The 17,061-nt window shown below is 32.8% G+C and overlaps 1 protein-coding gene across 2 annotated transcripts; it reads left to right on the top strand.

Annotated features, from left to right (window-relative positions):
- Positions 1-12,572: 12,572 nt before the first annotated feature.
- On the top strand, positions 12,573-16,576 carry LOC139892973 (protein phosphatase inhibitor 2-like). Of its 2 annotated transcripts, none has more exons than XM_071876104.1 (5): positions 12,573-12,643; positions 13,230-13,323; positions 13,439-13,554; positions 15,288-15,467; positions 16,030-16,576. In XM_071876104.1, the coding sequence occupies exons 2-5, from the start codon at positions 13,319-13,321 to the stop codon at positions 16,269-16,271; spliced, it is 543 nt and encodes a 180-aa protein (XP_071732205.1). In that variant the 5' UTR covers positions 12,573-12,643; positions 13,230-13,318; the 3' UTR covers positions 16,272-16,576. The 2 variants fall into 2 exon arrangements, with proteins under 2 accessions (XP_071732205.1, XP_071732204.1); XM_071876103.1 differs by having other exon boundaries at positions 12,582-12,643; positions 13,263-13,323.
- The last annotated feature ends 485 nt before the right edge of the window (positions 16,577-17,061 follow it).

Below are 17,061 nucleotides of genomic sequence, written 5' to 3'. Positions count from 1 at the left end.
TTAACGAGAGATCGTGAGTTCGAGCCGTGCCTGAGACATTTATTATTTTTGAAAAGCTTCTAAGGTTCGTGAATCCGAGACCAACCCTGCATTGTTCAATATAGTCGTATGTATTTTTACTACAAAATACATTAGGTATGAAAGAAAGCTTCCGCTGTGCATTTGCTCATATTACATGGAGTCGTTCATGGCATATAGAGGTCAGAACCTCACAATGGGACCAACTGTTGAAGACTTCGTCCAGATGGATTAGGACGGGTCACTACAGAATCAATCCATGACCCAGTATATACACGTCTCAGGATAGATCACAACTCAAAGTATATATATTTTTAGAATCAACCTCAACCATGTATAGCTAACTCCAACATTACTGCATATAGAGTGTGTATAGTTGTTCCAAATAATAAATATACATGGGTCGATATGATATGTCAAAACATTTGCATACGTGTCTATGGTATACCAAAATTACATAATATATTAGAATATATGTATAATACAATATAAGTTAGCTAGGATATGATTTGTATAGAATTGTTACAATATTTCCCGTAGCTACAACAATCAAAAAATATCCAATCTTGTTTTACCCATAACTTCTTCGTTTTAAATCCGTTTTGAGTGAATCAAATTGCTATGGTTTCATATTGAACTCTATTTTATGAATATAAACAGAAAAAGTATAGGTTTATAGTCAGAAATATAAGTTACAAGTTGTTTTTGTAAAGGTAGTCATTTTAGTCGAAAGAACGACGTCTAGATGACCATTTTGGAAAACATACTTCCACTTTGAGTTTAACCTTGATTTTTGGATATAGTTTCATGTTCATAAGAAAATTCATTTTCCCAGAAGAACAACTTTTAAATTAAAGTTTATCATAGTTTTTAATTAACTAACCCAAAACAGCCCGCGGTGTTACTACGACGGCGTATGTCCGGTTTTACGGTGTTTTTCGTGTTTCCAGGTTTTAAAGCATTAAGTTAGCGTATCATATAGATATAGGACATGTGTTTAGTTGATTTTAAAAGTCAAGTTAGAAGGATTAACTTTTGTTTGCGAACAAGTTTAGAATTAACTAAACTATGTTCTAGTGATTTCAAGTTTAAACCTTCGAATAAGATAGCTTTATATGTATGAATCGAATGATGTTATGAACATCATTACTACCTCAAGTTTTGTGGATAAACCTACTGGAAAAGAGACAAATGGATCTAGCTTCAAAGGATCCTTGGATGGCTTGAAAGTTCTTGAAGCAGAATCATGACACGAAAACAAGTTCAAGTAAGATCATCATTCGAAATAAGATTGTTATAGTTATAGAAATTGAACCAAATTTTGAATATGAGTATTAACTTGAATTAGAAAGATATCTTACTGTAAATAAGAAAGATTTCTTGAGGTTGGATGATCACTTTACAAGATTTGAAGTAAGCTAGCAAACTTGGAAGTATTCTTGATTTTATGAAACTAGAACTTATAGAATTTATGAAGAACACTTAGAACTTGAAGATAGAACTTGAGAGAGATCAATTAGATGAATAAAATTGAAGTATGAAAGTGTTTGTAGGTGTTTTTGGTCGTTGGTATATGGATTAGATATAAAGGATGTGTAATTTTGTTTACATATAAATAAGTCATGAATGATTACAAATATTTTTGTAATTTAATGAGATATTTCATGCTAGTTGCCAAATGATGATTTCCACATGTGTTAGGTGACTCACATGGGCTACTAAGAGCTGATCATTGGAGTGTATATACCAATAGTACATACATCTAAAAGCTGTTTATTGTACGAGTACAAATACGGGTGCATACGAGTAGAATTGTTGATGAAACTGAACGAGGATGTAATTGTAAGCATTTTTGTTAAGTAGAAGTATTTTGATGAGTGTCTTGAAGTCTTTCAAAAGTGTATGAATACATATTAAAACACTACATGAATATACATTTTAACTGAGTCGTTAAGTCATCGTTATTCGTTACATGTAAATGTTGTTTTGAAACCTTTAGGTTAACGATCTTGTTAAATGTTGTTAACCCAATGTTTATTATATCTAAAGAGATGTTAAATTATTACATTATCATGATATTACGATATATTAATATATCTTAGTATGATATATATACAGTTAAATGTTGTTACAACGATAATCGTTACATATATGTCTCCTTTCGAAATCATTAAGTTAGTAGTCTTGTTTTTACATATGTAGTTCATTGTTAATACACTTAATGACATGTTTAATTATCATTTATCATGATTAAACATAGTGTAACAATATCTTAATATGATTCATATGTATTTAGTAAGACGTTGTTATAACGATAATCGTTATATATATCGTTTCGAGTTTCTTAATTCAATAAACTAAATTTTATGTATATAACTCATTGTTAAAATACCTAATGAGATACTTACTTATCATAATATCATGTTAACTATATATATAATCATATATATGTCATCATATAGTTTTTACAAGTTTTAACGTTCGTGAATCATCGGTCAACTTGGGTGATCAATTGTCTATATGAAACCTATTTCAATTAATCAAGTTCGTGAATCACCGGTCAACTTGGGTGATCAATTGTCTATATGAAACCTATTTCAATTAATCAAGTCTTAACAAGTTTGATTGCTTAACATGTTGGAAACATTTAATCATGTAAATATCAATTTCATTTAATATATATAAACATGGAAAAGTTCGGGTCACTACACCACTCACCACTTACCAGCAAGAACTTAGTGGTCTAATAATACTGAGTCTTCTCATTTCCTTTATCACATCAGAATATCATATCTCAAGTTAGTACACTTTTCTAAATCACGATTTATCACTAAAATAGTTTAAAACATTCAAACATGTCACAAGGGTCACTCGCGCGTGTACGAGCCTCACTCGTCCAAGTGAGCAGTCACTCGCATAGAAATCAGTGTCACTCGCGTGAGTGAGCAGCTCACTCGTGTAGATGCTGAAGAACAACAACAACAACTTGCTACTTTCGAGTTTTTAGCACTCAAATTCGATTCCAGCTTGTTTTTGTGTACATGAAGATGAACACGAGGGTTGCCGAGTTAAATCAAACAAAACATGTAGTGTCATATAAATAAAGCAGTCATAAAAAAAGTGCTACGACATAACTCAACGACCCTTGAGGTTCTTAAACTCATCAATTACAGACTCTGAATCAAACATTTGTGCAATTTCTCTTTCGAAGTAAACTACCAAGTTAGATTGAAGAAAATCGTTTGACATCTTATTAAGAAGTCGATTTTTGCATATCTTCATTGCTGAAAATGCCCTCTCGGTTGTAGTAGTGAAAACTGAAAGTGTCAAAATTAGTCGCGATAATCTTCAATCAAACCGTATGCCTCACTCGTTTTACTCTCTATAAGAATCCTACATGGCTCTGAAACAGTAGAAATGCTAGATAGTTCTTGTGTACTTGACTTCTGTATGTTGAACAACTCTAATTCATACATCAACTCTAATTATTATAATAGTTTTTCAATAACCATCCAACTAATCAATGTATACATAAATTAATTTAAAGCATAAACATTGTGTGTCTTTTCTAAAAGGCTAAAATAGAGAGTCTAGAACACAATGTTATGAATACAAAGTTATTAATTTGATTAACTAGTAGAGTTTCATGTTAATCTTACTCGGATATCAAAAACCAAACGTATAATTAAATAACATGACTTAAAAATTAAAGATATCAAAATTTGGTTTATTTACAACAATATAACTAAATAACTAAATCTTATAAAAAGGCGGTTGGACATATTGAATTAACTATGTTTAATGAATTATATAATATATAATAAATAATAATAGATACTTTTTTAGGGCGAACGGGACCCATGGATTAAATTAGGTCTAACTTGAGAAATGATATAAACATGGTTTTATTTATAACAGTTTGGGATCACCCAGGGGACTAAACTACTCACGCGATCATCTTTCGCAGTTGCATAAACCGTCTCAACTGCTGTCATGGAAGAAACCCGGACTAATTATAGGGCATGACCGGTAAAACCCCCTCCCCGCAGGGGCGGAACATATATAGGAAAAAAGAGGGTATCCGCCCCGGCTCGATTTCGGGGGAAAAAAATTACACAAAAAAAAAAATTTACGAAAAAATAAGATTTTTTTTAGTGTTTACCTCCCTTCGATTAGTTTCGCCCCATCTCGGGTCGGGGTCAAGTTCCGCCACTGCCTCCCCGCTGCTCCCGCAACGCGATGTGCAAAAAGCGGCATTGGTTGGATTTCAAGATAAAAGAAATATCCTTGTGTGCAATTGCCACTACAGAAAATCGAACTCACATCTAACAAAAAAGTAATATATTTCTAAGTTTCCTAACACAAGAAACTAAGAGAAGCTGGTATTTACATCCTTCAGCTAATTTTACATGTTCTCGACCATTAAACTAACATTTAAAATTTACAAATCTTATCATCATATCATAATAACTGGATTAAATTAAAACTAAATTATTGAATTGTTGTTTATATCTTGCAAAAACATGTTACACAGTTGATATCTACTACAATATATTTCTAAGTTTCCTAACACAAGAAACTAAGAGAAGCTGGTATTTACATCCTTCAGCTAATTTTACATGTTCTCGACCATTAAACTAACATTTAAAATTTACAAATCTTATCATCATATCATAATAACTGGATTAAATTAAAACTAAATTATTGAATTGTTGTAGAAAAGTACTCAATCATGAAAACCTTTTCTATGAATACATCGAAACATAAATGTTTTATCTACCCAAGACCAAATCAACATACTCCAATATAATGTTTGTTTGGTCAAATAAAATAGGCCATAAGACCATTTTTAACGCGGCGTCAGAGGGGTCCCGTCAGACGCGCTGGCAGTGGGTGACGCCCCCTGACGCCCCTAGTGGGGCGTTACGGCTGACGCGGGAGGGGCGTCAGTCAACTTTTTCACGAAAAAAAAATGCGTCAGGGTTTCTGATTGGTCCACGTATTTTAATGATTTTAATTTTGTTTTTGTTTTTTTTATTTAAATTATTTATATTCTTTTCTATATAAACACATCAAAATCCATCATTTTTAACCCATCAAACTCAATATTTTCTCTCATTTTAACACTTTCATTCAAATTTTTTTTTTTGTTTTTGTTTTTTTTATTTATTTAAATTATTTATTTTCTTTTATATATAACCATCAAAACCTATCATTTTTCTCAATTTTTTCTCTCATTTTAACACTTTCATTCAAATGATTTTTGTTTTGTTTTGTTTTATTTGAATTATTTATATTCTTTTCTATATAAACTCATCAAAACCTATCATTTTTAACACATCACTCAATAATTTATGTAATGGTTAAATTTTATGTAATGGTTAATTTTTTATGTAATGGTTAATTTTTATATGTTTTTTAATTATATGTAATATAATTTGTATGCATAATAAAATAAAAAAGAAAAAGAAAAAATAAAACTGGTGGGACCTATTTGACACTGGAGGGGCGTCAGGGTTATTTTGGTGTCAGAGGGTGACACTGCCACGTCAGAAGCAGATTGCACTTTTTGGCCAAAAAGTGGACAATCTGCCTGTGACGTCACAGGCAGGGTTATATATGGTCTAACCATCATCACATAACACAAATTACAAATCACCGAGAGACAATGACACTGGTGGCATCTGCTACACGTAGGGATGACAATGGATACCCGATCCAATGGATGTCCATCCGATCCACCCGATTATTCGTGGATATGGACGATCTAAATGGATATGGATATGGATATGGACGAAAAAATTTCATCCATGGATGAACCCGCTTCAACTCGAAATAACTAAATATATAAATTTATCACTCAAATTAGTATCATTTATGTAGTGATATTTCATTAATTATATTCATATTCATCTTTCGTTATATTTTCTCTAAAATATAACTTTATTCTTATATTTTGTTTTGTTTAATTTAAATGTATTTATCGTACTTTGGTGGTTTAAATGTGATTCCATGTAAATAAAAGTAAGCAACTTACATGTCGATATCTTTACACATTTAATAGGCTATTTATTGAATATTTGTTATATAGATTAGTAAAAATGTGACTTTCGGTCGCATAAACTATTAAAAAAATATTACTTTTGATCGTATATAATGAACCACTGCTTATAATTGTTAAAAATAAGATAAATTTAACGGATATGGATAATTATCCATTAACACGCTTCATCCGACAGATATGAATATGAATGGATGAAAACTAAAATAAATAAATGAATATGGATATGGATACGGCCTCACCCGATCCATTTCCGATTCATTGTAATCCCTAACTACACGTTACCCTTTGAAATTTGTGTGTGGGTTTCACTTTTGCCCCAATTTAGATTACACCCACAAGAACCGGTTCACACGTGTTTTCACCTTTTTTGACCACTTCATTCCGTAACCTAATTCTCAATTAAACCCACTGTTTTCCTTTCAATCAACTCATCTAAACAAGCTACTTTAACGTAATCGCTGCTGGGTTTTTAGGTACCGGTCACATATCGCCGGTGCACACCAAGTGTTTGTGAAAATGTCACCACTGAAAAAGGATAAGGTCAGCCCTTTTTTTGGGGGTTTTCATATGATATGCTCCAACCATCAGTTTTAATATCTTTAATTCATGTTATGAAATCCCTAATATTGTTTTTAGAAATGTGAAATTAGGGTTTGGATTTAGTAGTTTTCGAATTGTTGTTTCTTGATACTATTAAGATTAGGGTTTTATCCTAGATACTCATTTGATTTAGTTTGACTTTCAAATTTTATGTTGTTTTGTTAACTTAATAGCGATTGAGACAAAATTAAGCTAAATGCAGAACTGTATTGTCAGTTATTAATTAGTAACTCTATATATAAACCAATAAATTAGTACTCACCCTGACTAAATTCTTGAATACCATACCTTACCTTTTATTATGAATATATGATTATATATCTGTTACACATATGTATTTGTGTATGCATGTTACATATATTTGAATTTTTCGAGATAAAGTTTTAATCTTTGCAAGAATTAGGTTGTTCTTGAGAAAGCTGAAGAAGAAGAGCTACCTCCAGGTTGGAAAAAGGAACTCAAATTAAGAAAATCAGGTTCTAGAACAAAAGTAGATAAGGTACTCAAGACCTAAATTAGTTAAAAACATGATATAATTTGCTAATAATTATAACTAGTTAGTGTAATTAACTAATTATATATCGTTGATTATTTCAGAACTACATAGACCCTTTAACTGGATACATATTTCACTCGTTTAAAGACGTACAACGATATCTAAGAACCGGAGAAGTTGGAAAACTAGCAAGTAAACCTAAGGGCAATGACGCTGTCGATATGGATAATGCTATCAAGCCATGTACGTTTTCGAATTTTTTTAATAAGAGAAACTTTTTAGGCTGTCATTATTGATTTTCACTTTTGTATTCTTCACTGTTGTAAAACCCCCCGATTATTCTCCGATTACTCCTTTTTAAGAAGAGACCGATCTAACTTTTCAAAATCCGTTTAATCAATTGGGCAACGTCGGTTAATGGGTCAAAATTGGATTTGTTGGTCAAAGTCAAAATTGGTCGAACATTTTAACATTTATTTAAATTAAACTAGAATTTTAAAGTGTTTGAACAAATGAACAATTTTGTTTATCATGTTTAACAATTATGTTAAATTTTATGTTCATGTTTATTTACACATAAATTTGAATATTTTTATTTAAATGTGTAAAAAGTCCAATCCGATTAACCCAAAATACTGATAACTCCGTCTAAAGTCCTGACTGAGTACTCCCCGAGTAGCGATTTTGATAATCGTTTTAATTTATTTTTTAGCAGCAGGTAAGAAAAGTATCGAAGCGGAGGAAATGAGTGGTCCTTGGACGCATAAGCAACCACTGCAAAACGGGCCGGAGCCTAAAACTCGTGAAGCTACACGACAAGCTGGAATCCAAATTGATGCACAACCGTCATCAGTGTCTGATACCAGATCTAGTCTCCAAACAGAGCCTAAAACTCGTCAAGCAACACGACAAGCCGGAATCAAAATCGAAACACCACCATCATCACCGCCATGTACCATAACTAGCCTCCAAGCTACGCCATTACCATCACCGCCAGAGCCGAAAACCCGTAAAGCAACACGACAAGCTGGAGTTAAAATAGATTCACCACCACCATCACTGCCAGATTCAAGAACTCGTCAAACTACACGCAATTCTGGCATGAAAGCTGATGTAACAGTGACATCATCACCGGAGGCTAAAACCAGTAAAGTTGCATCATCACCAGAACCTAAAACCCGACAAGCTAAACAAGCGGCGGGAATGGAAATTGATGCGTCGCCACCATCACTGCCAGAGCCTAAAGCTCGTCAAACTGCACATAATTCTGGCATGAAAGCTGATGTAACAGTGATATCATCACCGGAGGCTAAAACCAGTAAAGTAGTATCACTACTGGAACCTAAAACCCGACAAGGTAAACAAGCAGCGGGAATGGAAATTGATGCGTCGCTACCGTCACTGCCAGAGCCTAAAGCTCGTCAAACGACACACAATTCTTGCATGAAAGCTGATGTAACAGTGACATCATCACCGGAGGCTAAAACCAGTAAAGTTGTATTACCACCGGAACCTAAAACCCGACAAGCTAAACAAGCAGCGGGAATGGAAATCGATGCGTCACCACCGTCACTGCCAGAACCTAAAGCTTGTCAAACTACACGCAATTCTGACATGAAAGCTGATGTAACAGTGACATCATCACTGGAGGCTAAAACCAGTAAAGCTGTATCACCACCGGAACCTAAAACCCGACAAGCTAAACAAGTGGCGGGAATGGAAATTGATGCGTCTCCACCATCACTGCCAGACCCTAAAGTATGTAAAGCTACTCGACGATTTCGAATCGGCGATAATTTGAAATCGTCATCGCCATCAGAACCTAAAACGCGTCGAGCTACACGTCAATCGGGAATCAAAATCGAATCACCACCATCATCACCTCCAGATACGAAAACTAATCGTCAAACTACCAAACGAGCGAGAGTAGTAGAAACTGTTGAGTTAGCTACTCCGAAAAAGATAGACAAAAAAGCTAAAGTAGAAAATGCTGACTTGGATGTCAAACAAGAAAAGTCAGTTGCTTTGCCTCCCAAAGAATATCATAGAGAGATTGTAATGGGAATAAAGAATCAATCAAGAATTGTAAATCAAGAAAACTCAGTTGTTTTGTCTCCCAGAGAATATCATAGAGAGATTGTAATGGGAATTAAGAATCAAGAAAAGGTTAACAAAGATGATTTCAAGCCCAATGAGAATCAAGAATCAAATATCTTATTACATTCAACTCCCAAAGAAAATCATAAAGAGATTGTAATGGGACTCGCCTCTGTGCAGCCGGTGAGTCGCATTACCGTGGAACAACAACCGCCACTACCTACCGTTGTTCATCAACCGAATTCAGGTATTCAAACTGACACTAAAGACTACGAGAAACAAAAATTGCCCGTCTTTAGTGCTCCCACTAGCAATCCAATGCCACAATACAGCCTTGGATGTGATATGAACACTAATTCTTCAATGAATTTTTCGTTAAATGACTTATGGACAGACCCATGTATAGAATTTGCTGTAAAAACGCTCACGGGTGCAATCCCGTTTGGAGATTTGAATAAAGTTGATAACTTTGCTGCTGCATCGCCAGTAGAAGTGCCTATGGAAGAACTTTGGACCGACCCGTGTATTGAGTTTGCTGTAAAAACTCTCACAGGTGCAATTCCTATCTCGAAAGATGATTATTTGTCACACCAACCTGCCAGCACTTCAAAACCTCGGGCCCCACATGATTTTACGTTGCCTGATGTGGTTACGAGCTTCACTCAAACAGAAGTTTTGTCACCCAATTTTGAAACAGGGCATAATAATAAGCAGCAGGATTCGGTGGTGGTTGCGACCCATGGAAATGGTGGTTTACAGAAAGCGCCGGGTAATAAATTTGTGGGTCAAGTAGTAAATGGTAGTAATGGGCAATGTTCAAGATCAAGGTTTTTTCAGTAGGGATTTTGTTGTTGTAAGTTTAAGATACAATGTGCAGGTGTAGACCATTTAGAATGCTAGTTTTTTTAAACTGTTATTGTGTGGTCTTTGTACTCTTGATTATATGATGTTGTAAACTGTATTTGTATTTTTATTTTATGATGATAGATCCAGGCACAAACAATATCTTTATTTCTGGTAAAATCTCATTAGTAGCTATATTTTTTTCTTTTCTTTCTGTTACTAAATCAATTAATAATTCAATTTCCATATTTGTAAATATATGGTGATAACTTGAAAGATCTATATAGTAATACGGAGATATGATCGGGTGATGGAAATTTCTTTGGTGGTCCACATTAGTGACTAATTTCGTTATTCAAAAAGAAAAAAAAAAAAAAAAATTACTACGGAGATATACGCACAAAGGGAAAAAAGGTACAATATTAGAGATGAGAATACATATACATTATTCTTTGGTTCCAATTTTTTTACGAAGTATTCATTGTTTATTGTTTGTAAAAAAATAATAATACGTAACTTAAAAGATATTGTTATCACAATCTACGTTTTATAAAATTACATTTTTATCACTTACTTTCTATCTATTTTTATAAAATCAAAAGTGCCTTAACTACACATGTTAATAACATTTGAATACACTTAAAAGCTTTCTATTTATGACACAAAATTCATTAATTATTACACTAATAAATATTTAAATATATATTAATGGAGTAATAATTATTTATAGCTTAAACTAGTTTTCGAACCCTCGCTTCGCGCCGGGTGTTCGGTTTTCAATATATTTTATTGCGTTTAGTTTGTAAAATTATTTCGTGGCTGACGATGATGTCGTTGAAGCGCAACTTGAGTCGAACTAAAATGTATACCACGTGAAAGATTTAAATGTTATTTTAAATAAACAATATATGTGCATCTCCGCGTTTCGCTATGAAATTGTCGAGTTTTAAAAATTTAACGAAAAACCAACGTGTATGAAAAGTACCTCAAATATTTAACGTTTTTTAAAAAGCGTCCGTTTTGCATATAATTAGTGACATTACAACAACAACAACAACAACAATACCCAATCCCATATGCGTGGGGTATGGGGGAGGTTGGATGTAGACAATCATTCCTCTATCCTAGAATAAAGAGAAATCATTTCTCCACCCCGAGTTAAACACTCACAAGAGCGGAGAAAGTCCTCCCTCTCTCTATTCGACGGGTAAAGAGATTGCTTTCAAGGGGACCTCCGGCCATGAAGAATGAGAAAAAGCAATATAAAAAAAAACATGAAATAAATAGATAAATATATAAAAAAGTAATAATAAATAGGAAAATAAAAAGTAAATAAAATAAACAGAGGCGCCATGAAAATGGTAGAATCAAATTTTCATGGGTTTTACATCGTGCCTGGAGTTCAATTTAGGCTCTAAGCGGCAGTCAAGTCGCCAATAAATCGACGCTTGCTAAGCCTCGCTTAACATAACCGTTTATGAAAAAAAAAAAAAGGAAAAAGTAGGAGTATATATATATATATATATATATATATATATATATATATATATATATATATATATATATATATATATATATATATATATATATATATAAGGGAAAAAGAAGACGTACCTTAGACAGTAGGGCGAAGCTCAGGACAAAACGAGAGATGCTACAACTAAAAACAAAAACATAATACAAATCTAGAAACACAGACCAACAAACAAACAAACATGCATGCATGCATACACACACACACACACACACATACATACATACATACAAACATACAGACACACAAACACACACACATACATACATACATACATACATACAAACAAACATACATGCATACAAACATACATACATACATACATGCATACATACAATAAACCGTACGTAACCAAACAAAAAACATGAAAACCAAACAAAATTAGTGACATTGTGTTCCTAAAATTATTTCGAGATTGACGATGGTGTCGAAAAAATTTAACTCGTTGCGAGCGAAAAGATATGACCCGTTAAAAATTTGAATGGAATTTATTTAAGATTTTTTATGAAAAATAGTTATTTGACACTTTATCCCCTTGTTTGAGGGGTCGATTTGAATTTTTTTTAAAAGTGTGGGAGGCTTTGTTGGTTAAATAAAATTTAGCTAAAATTAAAGTAAAAAGTTGAAAATACCCCTATTTTTTTATTCAAAACTTTTGTCTGTTAGATATATGTATAGTATAATATAATTATTTGTGAAACCTTAAAATTTAACTCTCTAAGGACACTAATTAAACATTTCTATAAATTAACATTTCCATTTACGTTTACTCCATAGAAAATAATTAAATAATTATAGAAAAAACAGATCAGCACATTTGGGGAAGGTAACCAGAGCACTAACGACGAGGGTAAATTGGGAAAAATAAAAGATTCAAGAAACAAAATAAGGCTAATTATTTCTGAAAAATTACTACTGTATATTATTCGAATTACAAACGCCAACCGCCACCGGCGAGTGTGTTTCCGCCGGCTGAACCACGTAATCTCCGGTAATCAATCTCGTAACAGATATACGTATCACTTTGTTTATATATTTACATTTACTAATTCAACTCAATTATCCTTTGTTTAACCTAATCGATCCTTACCTATATTTTTATTCCTTCAATATCATATAGTACTATTTTAGGTCAATAATCTATTTTACTAATTACAATTTTTATTTTTCACATGCTTCGTTATATGTGCTTATGTATGCATGTAATCTATACATGACATACAAATTACCTAAGTTTGTTTCAAATTATTATTATTGTTTACTTTTGATTTCTGAATTAGGTTTTAGTAAGATGTGCTTTGATGAATGGAGTGCCTTTGTTCTGTCAGCATAAATTTACATATTCAGTATATTGATATTGTGATTAGTTTCCACTCACGTATTGGATTGCAAGTCTGCAACCACTGCTAAAATCATTTTATAGATTAATATTCAGATTATGATTGTGTTGGTTGTTAAATTTATCTTTATGCAGTAGTATTATTACCAAATGCGCGAGTTTGAACCAAATAAATGCTGTAGTTGCTGTCTTCTTTTCTTTTTTTTTTTTTTTTTATATAAAAGCGTCGATATGTTAGGGAATGATGCGAAGAACGTTTTTTATGTTGTAGCAAGAAGGTTACTCAGATACCTGCAACTCCTTTGTTTCAATCGAACAAGAGGAGACATGAGGTACATCTGTTTTATATGATCGATGTTTATCATTTATGTTTTTAGATGTGAATATGTTGTAATTTTGTTTTTGATGTTGTGGATTTGATATTGTTTGATCACTTTAATGAAGCAGTAAAAAAGGTGTGAAATGGGATGAGGCAAATATTGGGGAAATTGAAGCAAATAAACCTGTACGGCAGAAAATTACCGAGCCAAAGACTCCATATCATCCAATGGTCGATACTGATGGTGAGTTACTTACAATTTGATATTTTTATGTCTGTTGCAGGCATCTTTTTGTGCTTTATTTAGGTTACAGATTAGTCATGCCTTTTGTTTTTTACTTGGTATGTTCATACTGATGTTCTTTTGATGCTGTAGTAAATAGTAAAAGTAAATGGATTAAATGCCTGATGGTTTAAGATTTGTTTTAAGCGTGGTTGTGTATAAAAATTAGAGGTGGCCAAATGGGTGGGTAAGGTAACATTTCCATACAGACTGTTTTAGAAAGAATAATATAGTAAGTCATGGATTGGTTCAACTTTCTAATCTTTTACCTTCTTTATTATTATTATTACATGCCATTATAAAAGCTATATAATTTGTTACCTGAAATGTTAATAAATTATAACATTAAAGCTAATCCAAAATATAGAACTTCCAATTTTACCTCAGCCTTCTAAGTGCAGATGTAACGTCGTTTCATTGGTTGTATTGGTAAGGCTATAATTTGGATTCTAATAGCAGACCCTCTGTTTATGTTTAAGAACCTGCATAGAGCACTGATGTGTTTGAGTAACACTAACATATTATACCATTAGGGCATTTGGATGCTGTTATCTATACACTCTAAGATGAACTCTCAGAAAAATACTAAGGAAATATACTATGGACAATTGCGAGTGATTGTTACAATTTAGGAATAACAAATCATATGTTAATCGCTACATTAAACTTCAAGTCTTACACACTTTGCAGAAATCCGTAATGCAATTACGATATAATCGATCACATATGTGAGTTATTAATAAGTGATCATTAACCCCTTTAATAAAAACCTCAATTTTGTTAGTATATTTGTGAGAATCTTAGCGTTCTATTCTTGTAATCAAAGTTTTTCTTTCTAAAAAGATTATGCCTGAAATGCTTGACTTGAGGTAATTGTAAGCGAATCAAAACAATTAAACAAACCCTAACTACAATTGTGAAAGAGTCCATCATCGAATTATTAGATAGGAAGATGACAAGCTGTTAAAAACATAAGATTATTAAATACCTGATTATCAAATGAGTGTATTCGAGCATCGATCAAGTTGATCAGGGGAGAGATCTGAGTGAAGATGTTGAAGCGGTGACTGACAATAGGTTTCGAGTAGTGGAGAGACAACAATGTTGAATGAAAAATATTTCTATTTTGGGGAGATGGGTGAACCGGTTTCAACTTGACCCATTTGACCGGTTCTCACTCTAGGTATTTTGTATTCAGCACACTTAAACCTGCTAAGAAGCATGTACATGACCCAAATGGACCCATATTCAATAATAAGGGTTGAAACTGACCCATTATAAATAAATCGGCTTAATGGGTCCATATTGTTGGGCCTACCAAAAACGTAACTAGCATAAATGTTCAAAGCTTTCACTTTTTCGGTCTTAATGTTTATCGACGTCCATATTAAACAGACTTTTGCCAAATAATTAAGTTTTAGCTTACTTATTTAGGAGTTTTATATCGGATCTTCAATTGTACAACAGTGGGATCTATGGATCTTGCTATATGTATTATAAGATGCTAGATTCTTGTATCAAATGAATCCTTCAATATCTACGCATCTACCGATATTCTATTCCAAAAAAGATATACAATGCTGACAATTGATATCAAAATTAACGTGCTTCTATAATCGAAAAATCATTCATCTCACTTTCTTTTATTCTCGTCATGAAAAGTAGAATACTAAGCTGGACCCTGTTTTTTGCAGGATCTTTGTCTCCAATACGTGGTTCTAGTTTCCTAGAAGGGAATAATACAACTGTGCATGCTGAAGCAATTCGTTCTGCATTGAATGACGTGGCATCTTCTACTAATAGTAATAACTTACGACGTTCTGGCTGGACATCATCCGAGGATGAAGCAGATTATATGGATCAAGACGATGAAGGTTCGCTTTACATTTCTATAATACTGTTTTCAGTGATTTCGAGGTAGCAAGTCCACCCCATTTACTTATAAATTACATAATTTGAGCTATGTTTTATCTCTACTTGTCTAGTTAGGTAAATGAGTAAATCTGTAATGCATAACATTCTAAGGTAAATTGCATAAATAATATACTTCATGTAATTTGCTTGGATTTAATTATATTAATCTGACTTAGTTACCGATCAAATGTTAATTCGTTAACATGTCTGTAATTTTGACGATGTTGACTTAATTGCTATGTAACATTCTGAAAACTGGTTACCTAAAAGATAAGCTTAAAAATTGTATGATTTTAATATTTGTTGCCTGTCTAAAATTTATAACAAAATTTGCTGCAAATCTGAAGTAACTTATTTTTCATGATATTTGTCAATCACTGTATCTGAAAATGTAAGTATATAATTATGTAATCATATGTGTAACCAATTATAAGTAGAAAAATAACTTTTTAGATTAGAAGGGTTTCTGGGTCAACTCGACCCGACTGTCGATGTTAACAACTTGGTGTGTACTATGAACAGATTCTGAAACAGGGAGGAGTGCATGCTTTAGAGAGCAGAGACGTGCCCACTATGATGAATTCCGTAAAGTAAAAGAACTACAAAAGAGGCGGTTGGATGAAGAATTATATGATGAAGATGAAGAAAATGGAAAGAAAACAAATGGGAAGCGTGGTTCCGCTTCATCATCATTGTCATCATCAGCATCGTTGACAACTGGTTTGAAAGACATAGGCATTACAGATGTACTACCTGATGCATAGGAGCTCTTGATATGATGATATCAGTACATTTTTACAATTGACCATCACCCATGGCTAGATATATTAGTAAACTCTTTTAATTGAGGTTGGTTGTAGTAAATATTTCCCAACATCAAAACATAGCATAGATAATGTCAATCTCTACGTCTAGGTGTTTAGGCATTGAAGGAATATCCGTATGGATTCGTCCCGGAGTTTCCTCCTAAGGGGCGGTAGAACTATGTTGGTTCGTCCAGGGAAATGATTGGGTGGGTGAGTCCTGTCAACGCATTCCCGTTAGTGATTTCTAACTCTTGCGTCATGTTTTTTTTTTTTTTTTTTTTTTTTTTTCTTTTTTCTTTTCCAGATTTAATCAACTTAAGACTTGTTTTAACCCTTTAATAACTATGCTCTTTTTGGACAAAAAAGTGCAAACATACATATGTGTTTACAAAGGCCCACATGGTTTTATTTTTTTATTTTTTATTTTTTTTCTGAATATATGTAAGAAAAAGAATACATTAAGTAAATGAAAACATATATATATATATATATATATATATATATATATATATATATATATATATATATATATATATATATATATACACACACACGGTGACGATCGAGACAGAATTAATTGTAGGAGAGAACTCAGAAAACTCACAGACTGAACTTAATTTGTGTGCAGACTGAGCTCAATATGTGTGCAGACTGAATTCAATATGTGTGCAGACACTCAATCTGTGTGCACATTGACTTTGTGTGGTTCAGATTGAGCTTAATTTATGGTTCTATGAGTTCTCTCCTA

Source organism: Rutidosis leptorrhynchoides, chromosome 2 (assembly GCF_046630445.1).
Source record: "Rutidosis leptorrhynchoides isolate AG116_Rl617_1_P2 chromosome 2, CSIRO_AGI_Rlap_v1, whole genome shotgun sequence".
Lineage (NCBI taxonomy): Eukaryota > Viridiplantae > Streptophyta > Magnoliopsida > Asterales > Asteraceae > Rutidosis > Rutidosis leptorrhynchoides.
This window is presented reverse-complemented; position numbering and strand designations above follow the sequence as displayed.